The following is a 20,611-nucleotide window of genomic DNA, read 5'->3' as shown; positions in this document are numbered from 1 at the left end:
TCTGGTAGTGAAGCATTCATGCTACTGGGTTTCGCTTTGTAGGAAGTAATGTCTTGAAAACCTTGCCAAATGTGTTGTGCATCTGATGTCGTCTCCAACCACATTTGAAATTTTCTCTTTGCCCTTGAAATAGCCTTCCGCAACTCATATGTGATTTTCTGGTACAGACCTGGATTGCCAGACTTGAATGCCACAGATCTCGCTTTCAGCAGATGACGTTCCTCCTGGTTCATCCACGGTTTTTGCTTTGGGAATGTACAGTAAGTCTTAGTAAGCATACACTTATCCACACAGGTTTTAATGAAGTCGGTAACAACTGCAACATACTCATCCAGGTTTGAAGATGAATCCTTAAATACAGTGCAGTCCGCTGATTCAAAGCAGTCCTGTAACTGCTCCTGTGCTTCCCTTGTCCATACTACTTGGTCCTTACCACTGGTGCTACAGTCTTCAGTCTCTGCCTATACTCAGGGAGCAGAAGTACAGCCAGGTGACCAGACTTCCTGAAGTGAGGGCATGGAATAGCACGGTAGGCATTCTTGATGGTCATGTAACAACAGTCCAGTGTGTTGCTTCCTCTGGTATTGCAAGTGATCTGTTGATGGTAATTTCCTTTGATGTCCCGACCGATCAGGAAACAGTCACCGCCTTAAATATAGGCACGGACTTTGATGCACCTTCAATAACTCACTCTGAGACGTAAAGGCGAGATATCGGCTTTTATTGACTGGAAGAAGGAACAAGCAGTGAGTGACCACCATACTACATCCTGGAGACTGAGAGGCCGGGCTCAGGCCTTGATCGCCTTTATACAGGGGTCTGTGAGAGGAGCCACAGGAGCAGTCAGCAGGGGGCATGTCCAGACAGGTACCACAGTTCACCACAGACTTGTCCTACAAACTGATAGGGTGTATGTGGAGAGGATGTTTCCTATGGAGGGGATATCCTGAACGAGAGGACACTGCCTCAAAATTGAGGGACAATCCTTTAGAACAGATGTAAGAAGGAATTTTTTTAGTCAGGAGTAGTAAATCTGTGGAATGCTTTGCCATAGATGACAATGGAGGCCAAGTCCGTGTATATATTTAAGGCGGAAGTTGATTGTTTCCTGATCAGTCAGGACATCAAAGTATGTGGTGAGAAAGCAGGTGTATGAGGTTGACTGGGATCCAGGATCAGCCATGATGGAATTACGGAGCAGACTTGATGGGCTGAATGGTCTAATTCTGTTCCTTTGTCTTATGGTCTTATGATCTTGGCAAGTATTATTTCCGAAGACACATCATTAGGGTTAGTTAGTTGTAGGCGTTCTGTGTTAGTGCCAGAAGCGTGCTGACACTTGCGGGATGTTGGTTGTTGACATAGAACTGCACATTTCACAATGTTTCAATATTTCAATGTAGACGTGATGAATAAAACTAATCTTTTAAAAAAAGTTTTTATTAAAAGCTTCATTCACTGCACAATGTATTTGTTGAATTTCTTCCAAATGCCCAACTGATGGCTAATATAGTGCTAATGGAAGATGCTGCTCTGGCTTTTAAGTTCTATTAAGACATAGAGGCCTCAAAATTGTATTCACTCATTTTAATGCACTAAATAGCCATTTGTTTCCTAATGTCAAATCACCTGTAACCAAAGTATCATAAAATTAGACATCCTTAATTATTATTTCAATTCTACCCTTTTAAGAAGTGTTCAAAACATTCAGCTGCCAGTCCATTTGCACACTGAGTCACTTACTCCATGGCAACCACCGGCTGGGAAAAGTGGGGTGAGAAATGGGGAAAGAGAAGGAAGGAGGGAATAAAGACACATATATACCAAATTGACACTGTACCACAACTGGCCAGGCACTGCAATACCGGGATCGTGGATCGATGCTTCCATGAACTAATGATATCAGTGCACAGTTGTTTTAATCTATGCCCAGGGCTTTTGGTAATGAAATTTTTAATATATCAAAGAGAAGGGGTCAGAAGCAGGAGTGTGATACATAGAATTTATCAAGTATAAAACAATATCCTGTTATTCCCATTATTTTTAATACAATTTGCTGCATGATTTATTGGGAGTTAAAAATAAAGGCTGAAGTGAATGGGCAAGGACATGGTAAATGGAGTATTGTGGAAAAATATGAGGTTATACACTCTGAATAGGAAAGTAGGAACCTTGAGTACTTTTAAGTGGTGAGATATTAAAAGGTGCTACTGTTCAGAAACACCTGAATAGCCGTATACACACATGGAATGTTAGCATGTGAGAAAGGCAAGAAATGTGGAAAGCATACAGTATAGTAGGCTTTATTGGAAAATGGTTTAGAATGTTTTACTCCAATTATATAGACACCTTGTGAGTCTGCATCTGAAAAATTTTGTGTAGGTGTGGTTTTCTTTCCCAAAGAAGACTGCATTTACAACAGAGGGAGTGTCGACCAGACTAGTTCCAAGGGTTTTTCATATGAGGAGAATTAAACAGAATGGGTATGGATTATTCAAAATTTCTAAGACTGAGTACTCTTAAGGGACATGATAGGCTAGTTGTTGAGTTGATGTGCCCACTGGTTAGAATATCCAAAACCAGGGGTATAATTCAGAGCACAGATGAGATGGAATGTCTTCACTCAAAGGATAAAGAACATTTGGATTTCATGATCCAGGTAGCTGTGAAAGCTTGGTCACTGAGTATATTAAAAGCAGAGTTTAATAGAGTTTTAGATGCTAAGGGAATCGAGGTATTATAGGATTAATTAAGTAAAATGGTTAATTAAGGAAATAGTGAAAATTCAGCCTTAATCTTATTAAATAATGGTGCACATGTGAAAGGTCGACAGTCTTATATTTTGTTCATTAGTGATTACTACGAGCTGCACAAGTTGACAACGTCATCACAAATAAAGTATTACGGGTAAAGTGCCAACTACAACATCATGAGTCTAGCCAAATGTTTTAATGAGCTAAACTTATACAGGAGGAGGGCATTAATACTTTAAAACATGTACAAAACTACTTTTATATGCTATTTTTGCAATAAAGAAAACAGGCACAGTGGGTCCAGTTCGGTCCAGAAGTAAGTCCAAATCAGATCCAAAGAAGCTGGTCATTTGTCAGAAATTACTTTTGGATAGTACTTCTAGCAGAGTCAGTTGCAGTTCTGACAAAAACAAAGAAGGAAATCTTTCACCAACAGCAAATCTTCCTATCCTCTTCAACTTCCTTTGCTACCAACATTCTGAAGGTGGCTTACTGTATGCCTGGCTCACTCCTTCATTTCTGCTAATGCCTAAGTTTCTTCATGCAACAGCTTTAGAACATAGATACATTGAAAACCTGCAGCACAATACAGGCCCTTCAGCCCATAATGCTATGCCAAACCTGTACTTACTTTAGAAATTACCTAGGGTTACCCATAGCCCTCTATTTTTCTAAGCTCCACATACCTATTCAGGAGCCTCTTAAAAGACCCTATCGTATCTGCCTCCACCACCATTGCTGGCAGCCCATTCCACACACTCGCCACGTGTCTGTGTTTAAAAAAACAACTTACCCCTGCCATCTCCTCTGTACCTACTTCCAAGCACTTTAAAACTGTGTCCTCTTGTGTTAGCCATTTCAGCCCTGGGAAAAAACCTCTGACTATCCATATGATCAATGCCTCTCATCATCTTATACACCTCTATCAGGTCACCTCTCATCCTCTGCTGCTCCATGGAGAGAAGAACGAGTTCACTCAACCTATTCATAAGGTATGCTCCCCAGTTCAGGCAACATCCTCTTAAATCTCCTCTGCACCCTTTTTATAGTTTCCACATCCTTCCTGTAGTGACGTGACCAGAACTGAGTGCAATACTCTAAGTGGGGTCTGGCCAGGGTCCTATATAGCTGTATGTGTGCAATTTGCAGATGATCCAGTGAACCTGTTCTTCATTTGTTGTCCAGGATTCAACACATTTTCCAGGGTCCACTCTTTCTCCCATGGTACACTCTCCTCTCCTATCAGAGTCTTTCTTCTCCAGCCCTTCACTTTTCCCAGCATCCTGGCTTCACCTATCACTTTTCAGCTAACCTCCTTCCCCACCATTTTTTTCTAGCATCTTCTCCCTTCCTTTTCAATCCTGAAAATAGGGCCTCAGCCTGAAACATCGACCGTTTATTCATTTCCAAAGAGACTGCCTGACTTGCTGAGTTCCTCCAGCATCTGCAGAATCTCTCATATTTATTATCAGTTTTCATTTCAAATTTCCAGTATCTATAGCATTTCCCATAATAATTCAGATCTTTATTTGGCATCATCCCTTTATATCTCCTGTCAAATATTGTTCACTTACTTTCTTGTTCACTGGATAAGTCTATCCCTTTGAGGCTGGAATGAATGGCAGGGTGCTGGAGCCATGATTGACAAAGAATGTGGAACAAAGTCAAGAGGAAGAAAGAATCTTACTTAATGGTTTTGGAAGCAAGGCTCAGACAGGTAGCCTGGAAGGAGTGAAAAAATGTACTTAAGAGAGCAAGAAGGGGCATGAGAATAACATGGCAAGTAAGATTAAGGAAGACTCCCAAGATATTCTACATATATGTGAAGAGCAGGAAGATGGGTAGAGTGAGGGTAGTGCTGATCAGGGATAGTAGTGGAAATGTGCCTGGAGTCTAGGAGGTAGGGTAGGTCTTTAATGAATGCTTTGTTTCAGTATTCACCAGTGAGAGAGGTCTTGACGTTTTTGAAGACAAGGTGAAATAGGCTTATATGCTAGAACATGTTGACATTAAGAAAGAGGATGCACTGTAACTTTTGAAAAAAATATTAAGATATTTAAGGAACTGGGTTGGATGGGATGTATTCCAGGTTACTATGGCAAGTGAGTGAAGAGATTGCTGCACCTTTGGCAATTATCTTTGAAACTTCATTGGCCATAGGAGTAAGTACCAGATGATTGGAGGGTGGCAAATGTTATTCCTTTGTTCAAGAAAGGGAGTAGGGGTAACCCTAGATGTTACTTCAGTTTGGGCAAATTATTGGAGAAGATCCTTGGAGACCATAATTATAAGCATTTGGGGTAACAGAGTCTGATTAGAGTTGGTCATCATGGCTTTGTGAGGGGCAGAGACCTGTTCTGAGACCCCTGCTTTGTGTGATTTTTATAAGTGATGTGGTAGAGTAGGTTAGTAAGTTTGCAGATGACTCGAAGGCTGGTGGAGTTGTGGATAGGGTAGAAGTTGTTATAGGTTGCAATGGGATATTGCTAAGTGCAAAGGTGAGCTCAGGTAGCATATGTTCAACACAAAAAAGTGTGAAGAGATTCACTTTGGAAGGCAGAATACAGGGTTAATGGCAAGATTCTTAATAGTGCAGAGGAACAGAGAATGTTGGAATTCACATCCAAAGTTGCAGCGCAAGTTGATAGAGTTGTTAAGGCGTATAGTGTGTTGGCCTATTTTTGTCAAAGGATTGAGTTCAAAAGCCGTGATGTAATGTTGCAGCTCTGTAAAATCCTTATTAGACTGGCATTGGAATACTGTGTTCAATTCTGGTTGCCTCATTATAGGAGGAATGTGGAAAATTTAGAGAGGCTGCAGAGGATATTTACCAGGAAGTTGTCTGGACTGTAGAGCATGTCTTATGTTGAGAGAGCTGGGCTTTTCTCTTTGGAGCAAAGCAGAATGACAGGTGACTTGATAGAGGTGTACAAGATGATAAGAGGCATAGATATAGTGGATAGTGAGAGACTTTTTCCCAAGGCGGAAGTGGCTAGTACAAAGGGGCATCATTTTAAAGTGACTGGAGAAAAGTAGAGGGGGGGGGGGGGAACTATCAGAGGTAATTTTTTTTTTGCAGAGTGGTGAGTACTTGGTATGTGCTGCCAGGAGTGGCAGTAGAAAGGATACCTTAGGGAGCATTTAAGAAACTCTTAGATACACACATGGATGATAGAAAAATGGAGGGCTATGGAGGAGGAAAGGGTTAGATTGATCTTACAGTAAATAGTTGGCACAACATCATAGGCTGAAGGGCCTATACTGTGCTGTAATGTTCTATGTTGTAAGTGTGATGGAGAAGTTTAAATGATTAATTTGGAAATAATATTGACCTCAGTAACAATAACCACAAACTTCTTAGATTGCTATAAGAACCCTTTTAGTTTGCTAACTTACTTCAAGGAAGAACTTTGTTGTTCATAGCTTGTCTGGCCCATGTGTAACTGCAGAGCCTCCAATAGGATTGATGGCAACTGCTTCCTCTGGCATTGTCAGGGATGAAAGTTAAATGATGGTATTTCAAATGATACTTGTTACACCCAAACAAGTAAAACACTATGAAGGTAACTGTGGAAGTGACCACAAAAGTACATGTTCAGTAAGAATACTGATTGACATGGGCTACAATTACTTATTCATGCTCTTACCCTGAGGAATCAGAGTCATACCAATAATTTAATTAATAGTGATGAGTCCATGTTTCTAAGAGGCTGCATTACAGTTCCAGATGTGACTGTGCCATTCCCACTGTGCATTGTAGGTCTGTGCATCTTTTTCTTGCCATTATGTAATCTTGCTTTCCTATAATAATTTTCAGAATTGATTGAATGCGCCACTCACCATAATAAAGGTAATCCGGAACTGGTCCAATTTGTCCGTCTTGAGTCAGTGGAAAAGCCTTTATTGATTAACACATATTAAATATATGTTGACAGTTTTCTTAAGGTTTTTACCATAAGACATAGGAGCAGAAATAGGCCATTCAGTTCATTGATCAGTCTCCGCCATTCAAACATGGCTGATTTATTATCCCTCTCAACCTTATTCTCCTGCCTTCTCCCCATAACCTTTGACACCCTTACTAATCAGGAACTTATCAACCACTGCTTTAAATATATCCAATGACTTGGCTTCCACAGCCATTGGAAGCAATTAATTCCACAGATTCACTACCCTCTGACTGAAGAAATTCCTCCTCATCTCTGTACTAAAGGGGCATTCTGAGGCTGTGCCCTGTGGTTTAGACTTCCCCACTATTGGAAACATCCTGTCCAAGTTCACGCTATCTAAGCTTTTCAGTATTCGATAGGTTTCAGTGAGATCCTGCCCGTCTTCTAAACTCCAGTGAGTTTAGGCCCACAGCCATCAAATATTCCTCATACATTAACCCTTTCATTCCAGGGATTATTCTTGTGAACCTCCTCCAGACCCTCTCCAATGCCAGCACATCGTTTCATAGATAAGGGGTCCAAAACTGTTCACAATGCTTCAAGTGCACTCACAACCCTCTGTGTAAAAAAACTTACCCCTGACGACTCCCCTAAACGTTCCTCCCTTAATTTTGTACATATACCCTCTGGTGTTTGCTATTGGTGCCCTGTGAAACAGGTACTGACTATCCACCCTATCTATGCCTCTCATAATCTTGTAGACCTCTATCAAGTCCCCTCCCATTTTTCTATGCTCCAAAGAGAAAAGTCCCAACTCTGTTAACCTTGCTTCATATGACTTGTTCTCCAATCCAGGCAACATCCTGGTAAATCTCCTCTGCACCCTGTCCATAGCTCCCACATCCTTCCTATAATGAGGTGACCAGAATTGAACACAATACTCTTAAGTGTGGTCCCACCAGAGATTTGTAGAGTTGTAACATGACCTCTCTACTCTTGAACTAAATCCCCCTGTTAATGAAGTCTAGCATCCCATAGGCCTTCTTAACTACCCTATCAACATGTGCAGCGACCTTGAGGAATGTATGGATTTGAACCCCAAGGTCCCTTTGTTAATCCACACTCTTAAATAACTGACAATTATTCCTGTACTCAGTCTTCTGGTTTGTCCTTCCAAGATGCATCACCACACACTTGTCTGGATTGAACTCCATCTGCCATTTTTCTGCCCAACTCTGCAGCCTGTCTATATCCTCTTGTAACCTTCGACAACCTACAGCTCCATCCACAACTCCTCCAATCTTCATGTCATCTGCAAACTTACTCACCCATCCTTCCGCCTCTACATCCAGGTCATTTATAAAAATCACAAATAGCAGGGGTCCGAGGACAGATTCCTGCGGCACTCCAGTAGTCACCGACCTCCAGGCAGAATATTTTCCTTCCACAACTACCCTCTGCTTTCTTCCTTTATGCCAATTTTTTATCCAAACAACCAAGGTTCCACTTACCCCATGCCCCATGACTTACTGGATGAGTCTCTCATGAGGGACCTTGTCAAATGCTGAAGTCCATGTATACCACATCTGCTGCCCTACCCTCATCAATTTCTTTTGTTACCTCTTCAAAAAACTCAATCAGGCTTATGAGGCATGATCTTCCCTTCACAAAGCCATGTTGACTATCCATGAGTAGACTGTACTTCTCCAAATGCTCATAGATCGTATCCTTAAGAATCCTTTCCAGTAGTTTGCAGACCACCGACATAAGACTCACCGGTCTATAGTTCCCAGGTTTCTCCCTATTACCTTTTTTAAACAAGGGAGCTATTTGCCATTCTCCAGTCCTCTGGCACTTCCCCTGCAGCCAAAGAGGATTCAAAGATCATAGCTAATGTTCCTGCGATCTCTTCTCTCAATTCTCACAACAACCTGTTTTATTAGGTTATGGTTAAATTGGGGTTGTCAAGGGTTGCTGGGCAGTGCAGCTCAAAAAGCCTACTCCGTGCTGTATTTTAATTAAGTAATCTAGTATCTGATTGTACAGAAATCCTGATAGTTCAATACTTGACTCATTATTTTGGAGGGTGGGCCAGAGGTCCAGAATGCATGCAGAACAGAGGGTTTAGGCTGAATATGAGGCCACAGTTGTGGTTTAATCTAATGCATGGAGATCAATTGTCACCAACAATGTATGTAAAATATAAATTAGAAATATTGTTTATTTTACTCTAATGGTAAACTCAAATAAAACTAGAACCTATCCATAAGCATAGATTGTTTATTCCTCTCCATAGATGCTCTCTGACTTACTGAGTTCCTGCAGCATTTTGTGTGTTAAAGATTTCCATTGTATGCAGAACCTCTCATGTTTATAACCTGTGCATGATCTAACAATTTAAATAATTTGTTTTTTTTCTTACTTCCAATCTACCTAATAGGTACTACCACACGACACTAAAGCCCGTCGTCTATTTGTCACAAGTGGTGGACTGAAGAAGATTCAAGAGATTAAAGCTGAACCTGGTTCAGTTATGCAGGAGTACATTAATGGCATTAACAACTGTTATCCAGAAGAAATTGTCAGGTAACGTAGAATTTATTCTCCTTAAACTTTCACTCATCAAATTTGTTTAATTGGTATAGGGATTATATTGTTTTCAACTTTGATCGATTTGAAATCAGATTTTGGAAAGCTGTTGGATTTTGATGGGTCTCAGCAGAACTGAATTCCTGTCTCCAATGGAAATACTATGCATGCATTCACAACAGCATCAAAACACATTGATGAAGATAGAGCAGTAGATGTAGTGTATATGAATTTCAGTAAGGCATTTGATAAGGTTCCCCGTGTAAGGCTCATTCAGAAGGTAAGGAGGCATGGGATCCAAGGAGTCCTTCCTCTGTGGATCCAGAATTGGCTTGCTCACAGAAGGCAAAGAGTGGTTGATGCTGGTTCGTATTCTGCATGGAGGAATGGTGTTCCACAGGGATCTGTTCTGGGACCCTTCCTCTTTGTGATTTTTATAGATGACCTGGATGAAGAAGTAGAAGGGTGGGTTAATAAGTTTGCTGATGACACAAAAATTGAAGGTGTTGTGGATAGTCTGAAGGATTGTCAGAGGTTATAGTGGAACATCAATAGGATGCAGATCTGGACTGAGAAGTAGCAGATGGAGTTCAATGCAGTTAAGTGAGAAGTGGTTCATTTCAGTAGGTCAAATTTAGAGACAGAATATAATATTAATGGCAAGACTTTTGGCAGTGTGGAGGATCCTAGAGATCTTGGGGTCCATGTCCACTCAAAGCTGCTGTGCAGGTTGACGATGGTGTTAAGAAGGTGTATGGTGTGATGGCCTTCATCAACCGTGGGACTAAGTTCAAAAGCCATGAGGTAATGTTAAAGCTATATTAGACCTTAGACCTGACTTGAAGTACTGTATTCAGTTTTGGTCACCTTGCTACAGGAAGTATGTGAATACTACAGACAGAGTGCAGAGAAGATTTGCAAGGATGTTACCTGGATTGGGAACATGCCATGAGAATAGGTTGAGTGAACTTGGCTTTTTCTCCTTGGAGTGACGGAGGATGAGAGATGACCTGATAGAGGTTTATAAGATGATGAGAGGCATTAATTAATCACGTGGATAGCCAGAGGCGTTTTCCCAGGGCTGAAGTGGCTAACATGAGGGGACATAGTTTTAAGGTGCGTGGAAGTAGGTACAAAGGGGATGTCAGAGGTAGGTTTTTCACACAGAGAGTGGTGGGTGCATGGAAGAGGCGGATACAATAGGGTCTTTTAACAGACCCTTAGATAGGTACACGGAGCTTAGAAAAATAGAAGGTTATGCCGTTGGGAATTTCTAGGCTGGTTCTAGAGTTCTAGGTCAGCACAACATTGTGAGCCAAATGCCTATAAAGTGCTGTGGTTCTATGTTCTAACACTGAACCTTGGGAGGGGATTGCAAGGTACAATAGTAGGTATAGAGTGGAAGATCATTGGTTGTGAGACCAATTCTTATTTTAGCAAATAGTGAAATTAATTTTTTAAAAATCTCAACTTTGGTAGCATGAGCAAAGTTACAAAAAAAGCTGATGAATTATTGTAAAAACTCATCATGTTTTATGTCCTTCAGGCAGGGATGAGCTACCACTGTAAGGTTTATATACAGTATGACTCCTATTTTATATCACTAATACCTTCAAGGCAAGTGTTGAGCAGTTACTGCTGTGCACCCAATGTTTTATTAAAAAGGGAATTGAAGGACAAGAGTGCTGCATAATTTGGTAGGGTGAAGTGATAGCACCAACAGGAGTTGGAGGAAGTGAAAGTTAGCTCAAATTATATCAAACTCTCTCCAAAATTTATTAAGCAAACTGGTAATTAAACTACTGTGAAGTAAGTCTAGACGTCATAGTCTGAAGGACATGTTTCTCTACAGTATGACTGTACTTCCAGATCAGACAGGTGTGTAGCCTGGAGAAACAGGTTCAGTAGTAGTGCTCTATGCACTTGTTACTCGTGTTGGTAGATTGTGGACATAGAACGGCTATCAGAGTAGCCTTTGATTCAGGTGGCAGATGGATTAGATGCCATTCAAACTTAATGCTTTGTACTGGAATATGTTGAGGAATCTGGTGTAAAATTGGCCCTGTGCTCACTTAAGTCAGTGGGGAGTCTTCCATCATTCTGTTGGTGTTATGCTGTCACTTGCCATGGGATCTTATCCTTGCTTATCACTGACAGTACCTCGGGGTTTATGGTGATTGTTTTGACTCTGTTTTACATGCCCATTCTCTGATTTTCTGCCAAAGGGTTTCGGCCCAAAATATCAACTGTACTTTTCTCCATAGATGCTGCCTGGCCTTCTGAGTTCCTCCAGCATTTTGTGTGTGTTGCTTGGATTTTCTTGTAGCCACAGAATTTATGTGGCTGATTTGGTGAAGTTTCTTGACAATGGTGTTATCCAAAATATTGATATTGGAAATCTCACTAAAGGCAATGCAACTGAATGTTAAAAATAGGTGTTCAGACCCTTTTTGCAGTACATTGCTCATTTCTTTTTGAGAAATTACAAATAGAATTGAAAATTGCACATAGTTATATCCAAAAGTTCCCCCCTTTATGAGTGTGGTACTGAAAATTCAGCTAAATAACCTGGAATACATTGGTGCCAATACAGATAATTCATTCACTTCAAATTCTGTTCAGATTCCCATGTATGATTGTTTTGTCTGCACATGGTCCCTGATTAACATGTATAATACACTTGATGTTTAAGGATCCATATCTTTCTTGGAAACTGATTTACCGTGATTAAGAATTGTCTGTGTTTTTATTGTTTTGATTGGTTACATTTTCATGTCTGCCATATTCAATACTTGCATGTGTGTACAGTGATTATTTTATTTTATTAAGGCCAGCAAAACATTCCTGTCTTCAGGTCTGTGTCTTGATTAATAAATTTGTCCTCTTGCCTCATATTGAGCATTCAGCATATAACATATCTAAATTTGGAACCTCACTGTGAAAAGGATGAATCACAGGATCTTGTGTCCTTTGGCTCTGCTGAATATTATTTCAACATGTTATGTCACCAATCTGTTTTCAGCTGTGTTTTAGTAATCTGCTTTATACATTTATTTATATGATCAATTACTTAACTGCTTCATCTTGTTTTCTTATTGTTTCAATTTTGTTTGGCATTGAAATGGTATATATAATGCAGTTAAACATTTCAAGGTACAACACATCATTGAATATAATTTAAATAACAGAAGGAAAGTTTAGAGATCACCAATGCCTTGGTCAAACATTTAGGGAGTAAATTCCAGTGGTTTGGGCCTAGACACCTGAAACCAGCACACTTAATTGGGTGAAGAAAACCTAGAATATGTAAAACCTGGGTTGGCAGAGAGCTGGGGCAGATTACAGAAGGAATTGTTTTCATTATACTGCAGTAGTTTCACCAGGTTGATCCACAATTGTATTAACCGCATGTTTCTTTATTGATTTCTGCAGATACTACTCACCTGGATATTCTGATGCATTGCTGGAAAGAGTTGAAAACTACCAACCAGCTCTTTAAGAAATATTGTGGGTGGTCTTTTTTTTTGCCAAAGTTTTTGTTGGTTTTAAACCAGGAAGTCTCTACTAACTTTTCTAAAATATTTTGTAGTAAGCATTAAATTATGGCCCAAGTCTCCATCCAAATTCTTTGATCAATTTCAGTTGATTTTGTTAATAATTTTGCTGGAACAGAAGGACCTCTTTGATGAACATGTTTCGTTTGCATTTCGGTGCATTATCTTCTTTTAATAGCGGTTAGTACTCCGAAGCCTCTTACAGACCAAAAACATTGCATTTTTCACCGAAACGATGTCTAAATTATGCGAGTGGTTGGCAAGGCTGTGGATTTTCAGCGATCTTTCCTAAAGCCCAATTTCAGTGGCCATAAAAGCTGCTTTTGTATTCTATAATATGAAAATATAAACTCGTATTTGCGACACTCAGAAACTCTGTGTGACACCAATAAATGCGGTGACTTGGGTTTGAAGTGAAAGGTTTGTGTGGAATCATTACTAATCAAAACCTGGCTGATATACAGTGACTATTTTTATTTTAAAAACTTTGTTCACTATTGCTTACTGAGTCAAATCGAGAAAAAATGTATAGCAATATTAATACAGGCAGGAAAAGTTCAAGATGTCACCTTACTTTTGAATTTATTGCATGTATAGGAGCTGTTGAATGGTGATGTGTTACATGTATTGCGGGTTGGTTTGACGTTCTTGTGGAACTACATTTATAATTAGCACAGCGAGAGAATGTGACAGTGACTGACCTGCTGAATGTAACACTCTTCGATCACAGCACTACACTACTGTTCAAAGGATTTGTATGTGAGATGGAATGAATGCATCTGTTTAAAGTACAGAATTTTCTGCAAGGTTAGGAAAATAATTTTCTGCATTTTCCAATCTAGTTTTCATTTAGCCATTCCACTCTCTGTCAGGCGTTATTTCAGAGTTGCTGCGTTGTGCTTTGATGTGTTCCCTGTTCCATTTCATAAAAATGCATCGAGCAATCCCATAATCATATCTACTTGAGCGTAACTACAGTTTGAAATGTGAAACCGAATGTAAAACCAAACGTCATTTTTATTCGTGAGATCGGTGGGAACAATTAAGTGCGTACTGCCTTATTACTTATTATAAAATCCAATTTGCAATAGTGAGTACGATTTCAAGCGAAATTACTTTTTACGTAATGTTGAAATATAACTCGAATTCGGAGACGACGTGGAAGGCGAATCTGGACCTGCAGAACGACGCTTTGAAGAAACCGCTTTGTGCAGCTGCCTGGAAGAAACTGGTGCTCAAAAACCAGACGGTGGAGTTTAAGTACGAGCAGCGCGCCAATCAAGCCGTGTTTTTTTATACCGCAAATGCCGGTTGGAGTGGGTTGGTCCGTTGTTGCTTGTAAAGCCTGTGTAGGCCGACAAAGCTAATGCCTGCTTTTTGCAGCTCCGTTTACTTCGCGTTTAATTTCTAAATAAACAGGGCAGCCATGGTGTATAAATCTTTGTAGATAATATTTTAAACAGTTCCGATTTTCCAAACGGCCGGGAAGATTCATGCAAATAACCCGGAATTGTGGTAAATTGCAGTTATTTTGGGGGAAAATGCGGTACCGGTAACATATCAGATTAAAATGATCGAGTGAATATGGAAGGTTCTTTGGCATAAAATATGTAGGTTTAGAGAGACTGTGTGTGTTTGTGTCAGGTGCTTCTGGAACCGAAGCGTTTCCAGTCAGGTTGCTCTGCAGCCTGCCACGCTGTTAAATTGGAGCTGAAGAGGGGCTTGGTTCCTCTTTCGAACAAAGCCATCCTTGTGTGCAACTGGAACGAACTATGTGAGCTCTCGCCCCCTCGCTCTCGCTCTTTCTCAGGACTGACCACTGTAACACGAAGCTGTCCAATCAATCATCTATCTCAAATAAAATGTCTCCTTTCTCCTTCCCCGGTGACTCTCTTCTAAGGTCACGGAATAATGTGTTGGTTTTCGGGGGAGGGGGGCGAGGCCAGAAGCGATGCCTTTTCGTTTGTCGGATCTCCCCTGCCTGCTGTAGTAGGCGAATGGCTGGAAATGACAGCCCAGCGCTGACACGGACAAGCCAGGAGGAATCTGAACCTTGACTAAAGGTGGTTTCCTGTAAGCAGGTTACCGGATTGTCTGACACTTGGAATCTGATTGCTCTATTTCGGCTTCGTCTGGAAGTGATCGCCAATAAGAGATGGGGGAGGGGGAGGAACAGCAGCTCATTCGCGTATTCCTTTGAAACCTTCCGAGCATACAGATTTTATGAACACAATCAAATGTGTCTGGCGCACCAAGATATTTATCATCTAAGACCCAAATTGTTACAAATCCGACGTCATGTCTTGCTGTAATTTCGACTGTTAAGATTAAACGTTTCTTCCGACCGCCTTCTTCAAAAACTGGCAATTGCGTTCTCAACCGCACTTCACCCCAATAATGTTCTTACAGATTCCACAAAATAGTTTTAGCCAATTGGCAACAAGGATTATGGGACGCTATAACCCTACTGCCCAATTATTAAGCGTTATTTTAACTGCTTGATCAAATTCGTATAGTAATCTAACCACACGAACCAACCTACCCGCGAAAGGGGTTTTTAAATCGTATCTGATTGCAAATTGTCAACGACAGTGTCGGCATTAAATCCGAATGTACTTGCTTGTTCTTTCAGTTGACCGAAAGCCACCAAACGTTTTTTTTTACCTTGGTTCACCTCATTATCGGTAACATATCAAGCAGGTGTGCACGATCCTGACGGGGGAAAAAAAGCAAATGGAGAATAGCTGAACAAACGTTTTTGCCAGGTCCTGGAGATATCCTCCTATCTCACCATCCTGTTCCAGGTTAGATTCTTCATCCCCAGGTTACTGACCAGAAAGCTACAATCATTTTAAACAAAACACTCATCGGGATATTTTCTAAATCAATATTTTTCGCAATTGATCATGCACTATTTTGAAGATTCTTTTTCTCTGTGCGAGAAACAGCAATGTGCATTTATATACAAAAGCAAAATACTTCGATCGAAAGGTCATCGACCTGAAACCTTCGCTCGTTTTCTTTGACAACCGATACTGCCTGATTTACCGACTCCTTCCAGTGTACACTACCTTTATGTTTATTTAAATAAACATAATTTGCACCCTGCGATATCCCAGGAAGCTTTACAAAGACCCTCGCCATCCAGACCATACTCTCTTCTCATCAGTACTATCGGACAAGAGGTACAGGAGCCTCAGATCCCAAACCACCAAGTTCAGGAACATTTATTATTCTACAACCATCAGGCTTCTGAACCTATGCGCCACGACTCCGGACCGATTCTACTAACACTTTCAAGGACTCTTTACAATTCATGTTCTCAGTATTATTTTTAATTCGCACAATTTGTCTTCTTTCGCACATTGGTCAATCTCGGTTCACAGTTTTTCGTAAATTTTATTGTATTTACTTATTTTTCCCGTAAAAGCCCGCAAGGAAATTGATATCAAGGTAATATATGGTAACACATACGTACTTTGATAATTTAATTTGAATTTTTTGGAGTAATGAAATGCTTTTGAAATGCAAGCGTAGGAGATGCGGTTGCCTGTTTACGTACAACTAGATCCCAAAAATATGATGACAAACCTTTGCAATACAAGGAGAGGAGGTGATCTCCTCGATACTTAGAGTCATCTTAGCAAGATACCACCTTCGATTACATTGTGTTCCGACCAGGACTTGGTTGAAATGTTATGGAAGCCGGGCAATCTCTCCACCTTCTGCCGTTTAAGGAGAGGGGGTGGGAGAGGGGACTGAATGCTGTGCGGCACAAAGCCAAGAAGCGAATTGGGCACTTGTTTTTAGTTGCTTCAATCTGTAGTATAAAAATGTAATGACTGTATTTAATTCCCGAGGGGTAGCAGAGACTTGTATTTTTGCAGCCTTGCGGGCTATCAGCTCTTGATAAATGCAGTTGACAATGGAGATAACCGACTGCAGTCTGTAAGTCCACCACGTCGGATGCGTGGGTTTCCCCGGGTAATCCTGTTTCCTCCCACAGTCCAAAGACGTTCTAGGTAGGTTAACTGGTCATTTGAGGTTAATCGGATTGCTGTGGCGGCGTGGCTGGAAGGGCCTATGCCGCGCTGTATCGCCGAATAAATGCATCGTAATTCCAGATCAGTTAGGCCCAAATCATACCATCGCATTAGTAACATGCTCTGTTACAGGAGTCACACTGGAGGCTGTGGTGGAACAAAGGACCCTACAGAAAATCCTGGCAATTCTGGACAATGTTTCTCACCCTCTGCATGCCACCTTGGTTTAACAGAGGAGCACTTTTAATAGTAGACTAAGACAACTGCGCTGCTCCAAAGAGCATTATAGGAGTAATTCTTACCCTTGGCCATTAGGTTCTATAATGAGTCAACCTATAGCAGGGGAAGTGATGACTCCCTCCTGTTAGACTGTTTGAGGTTACTTTCTTTTATTCTTTCTTACTTCTCTTCTAATATTTGTATATCTCTGCACTTGTAATGCTACTGTGACGCTGTAATTTTGGGCTCAATAAAATACCGGTATCTATCTATCTATCTCTCTCTCTCTCTCTCTCTCTCTCTCTCTCTCTCTCTCTCTCTCTCTCCTCTCCCTCTCCCTCTCCCTCTCCCTCTCCCTCTCCCTCTCCCTCTCCCTCTCCCTCTCCCTCTCCCTCTCCCTCTCCCTCTCCCTCTCCCTCTCCCTCTCCCTCTCCCTCTCCCTCTCCCTCTCCCTCTCCCTCTCCCTCTCCTCTCCCTCTCCCTCTCCCTCTCCCTCTCCCTCTCCCTCTCCCTCTCCCTCTCCCTCTCCCTCTCCCTCTCCCTCTCCCCTCTCCCCTCTCCCCCCTCTCCCCTCTCCCCCTCTCCCCCTCTCCCCCTCTCTCCCTCTCTCCCTCTCTCCCTCTCTCCCTCTCTCCCTCTCTCCCTCTCTCCCTCTCTCCCTCTCTCCCTCTCTCCCTCTCTCCCTCTCTCCCTCTCTCCCTCTCTCCCTCTCTCCCTCTCTCCCTCTCTCCCTCTCTCCCTCTCTCCTCTCTCCCTCTCTCCCTCTCTCCCTCTCTCCCTCTCTCCCTCTCTCCCTCTCTCCCTCCCTCCCTCCCTCTCTCCCTCTCTCCCTCTCTCCCTCTCTCCCTCTCTCCCTCTCTCCCTCTCTCCCTCTCTCCCTCTCTCCCTCTCTCCCTCTCTCCCTCTCTCCCTCTCTCCCTCTCTCCCTCTCTCCCTCTCTCCCTCTCTCTCTCTCTCTCTCTCTCTCTCTCCCTCTCTCTCTCCCTCTCTCCCTCTTTCCCCCTCCCCCCTTCAGGACAATAGATAAAGTAGAGTTCACCTTTTAGTCCCTGATCAGAAACTTGAGTACGAATGGGAATCAGGTTTATTTTCAATGATTTATGCTGTGAGATTTGTCATTTAGCAGCAGCAGTATAGTACAAACAAATACTACCAAGTTACAATAAGAAATACAAAAATAAATAAGAAGTGGAAAAAGTAAGTAAAATAGTGAGGTAGTATTCAAGGATTTATGAATGCTTCAGAAATCTGATTCGAAGGGGAGGAAGCTGTTCCTAAAGCGTGGAGTGAGTGTCTTCAGGCTCCTGTACCTCTTCCTTGATGCCAGTACTCAGAAGAAGGCATCATGTCCTGGGTGGCGAGATGGAACGAAGGTGATTATCTATACTTACAGATGAATTTAATCAGTTTTTAATTGGGCAATCGCGGAGTTTTTGAACTGTGAAGCCAATTGCCTATTTACACATTTTGACATATAATGCCAAGGATAAGGTTGCACAGCTTAACCAATAAAGAATAACAAATATCCGTGTCGCTTGTTCTTGGGCGGAAGTTAAAGCGAGGCCCTTCACTATAAGGTGATCTAAAGAATTATATTTTGCCACGTGACCGAAACGGTTTGACGATAATAAACGCCTTTAGCATTTATAAAAGCGGTTGCTGTGGCAAATTATTTCCGAATTGTGTTAGCTTCCTATAAGAAAAATAGAGGAAATGAGGCAATGAACCTAACTTCGTGTAGGTATTTTTAATGTTCCTTCTAAGCTACAGTTCGATTGCAGTCTCTGACCACGCATTACAGCATTTATGCGACAAGTAAATTACTTTTCAAGTCGTATGTTCCGCTTTTTAAAATGTGTTTTTTTTATTGGCACCGGCTGTTAACAAAATATATTTTTGCTAATAAATTTCTCACAACTAGAATTGACCTGCGACTAAAAGACGACCAGTTATTTAAGCATTCTTTTCGTCGCAAGCTTTTTTTCTTGCATTATTTTTACCCCAAATGCAGTAGCAGAAGTAAAATTATTGAGTTCTGATAAAACTCTAAATTCCTGGATCGGTCACTCCTGTGTCTCTCTCTGCGACTGTTGTCTGACCTGTTCAAGAATTCTTCCGCTTTTCTGTTATTTCTGTTTTTCAATAATTGTAATGATATTGTTTGAATAAAGTGAACGAGTTCACCAATTTAAAGATGTTGCACATCGGGAATTATGGAATCTATTGATTCTTTACGTATTCTTTTAAAAATACAAGCACTGGAAATCAACTGGCGAACCTAATTTTAAGACAATCAACAACAAACTAAAACCGTTTTTTTTTTGCTAGCAATTTAATGAATATCTTTCCACAGCGAGGCCGTCCAACTGAATGCAAAAACAAGTCTCGATCGCCCCCTGATGGCCTTTATGCTTGAAGTGATGGAAAATGTTTCTTCATTAAACAGAAATAGGAACCGCGTAACATCAAAGAAATAAGGAAGAACACGCATAAAGACAAAGCAAAAGAAGGGGAAAAACGGCAAATTTAGGTCTCCTTCAACGATGGGAAAGCATGCAATACAAATATACATCTTTACACCTATGGCTGTTGTCGTTCACCAGTGAATGAAATGATTCGTTCTCGTGAAGACATGCTGTAGTTTTGAAAGTTTTAGCCTCAGTATTGGGTTGGGGTTAATGTCGAGGAGGTGTTGGAAAGGGTTGTAATGCTTTACTGTGAATGAACTCTTTCCGGGTAATGGGGATGACAACACAGGAAGAATAAACTATCAGCCCCATTCAATGCTGTTTACATCACAGACAGTCTGAAATAAATATCGTAACGGGCGTGACCACTGAAAATATTCAGTTTGGCAAGTCGACCTCATTTTCACCTCAATCACTCGGATACGCCATACGAAGACCATATATTTAGCGCAATTATATTTGACAATGAAGAAAGTACTATTTACCGGGTTTGAAAGTCAAAGTTAAAAATTCACTTTGGAAGTTATATAGTTCGAAAGTTTATAAATATAAACTGCATGAATCATTATCCACATTTGGTCGATTTACCATTATTTGAACACGAACCAACTCCCTATCTGTAAGATGCAGCAGCAAAATTCTTAGCTATACTACTTGCCAAAAGCAGGCATTAAGCTTAGCTAGACACTAATGTGTGTCCACTAATATAGTATGAAATCAACCATCAGCAGTTATTGTATGAAAAGATTAATGCGGAGCGCAAATAGGCCATTCGGCCCACCGTGTACGTGTCGGCCATCAAATACATAATCTGTACTGCCAATTGGCTCGCAACCTTCTATACCACGGCGTTTCAAGTGTTCATCTGACTACCTCAAAATGTTGTGACAGCATTCACACAGTCCATTCCAGACTGCAAGCACCCCCGGTTGAACAGTGGAAAAACTCTTTCTAAAATCCCTTTTGAATTTCCTATTTTAATGTCTAGTTAAAAGTCACTTATGGTATGGGTAAACGTTTCTTGCTGTGTACGTGAGTATTAACTTAACCGTCCCGTGGGCGACTTAGTTCCTCGCGATTATTTAATTTTTTATC

General features: G+C 41.1%; 1 protein-coding gene across 1 annotated transcript in view; it reads left to right on the top strand.

The window, feature by feature from the left end:
• The window catches only part of spag6 (sperm associated antigen 6), a 140,325-nt gene extending 127,096 nt beyond the window's left edge, over positions 1-13,229 (top strand). The window contains exons 11-12 of the mRNA XM_059972100.1: positions 9,084-9,229; positions 12,665-13,229. Coding sequence (XP_059828083.1) covers positions 9,084-9,229; positions 12,665-12,731 — 213 coding nt within the window. The 3' untranslated portion in view covers positions 12,732-13,229. The remainder of the gene's footprint in view (positions 1-9,083; positions 9,230-12,664) is intronic.
• Positions 13,230-20,611: the final 7,382 nt, after the last annotated feature.

This window comes from Hypanus sabinus, chromosome 6 (assembly GCF_030144855.1).
Source record: "Hypanus sabinus isolate sHypSab1 chromosome 6, sHypSab1.hap1, whole genome shotgun sequence".
Taxonomy (NCBI): Eukaryota; Metazoa; Chordata; class Chondrichthyes; order Myliobatiformes; family Dasyatidae; genus Hypanus; species Hypanus sabinus.
The sequence above is the reverse complement of the archived record's forward strand: the minus strand, read 5'-3'. Positions and strand labels throughout refer to the sequence as shown.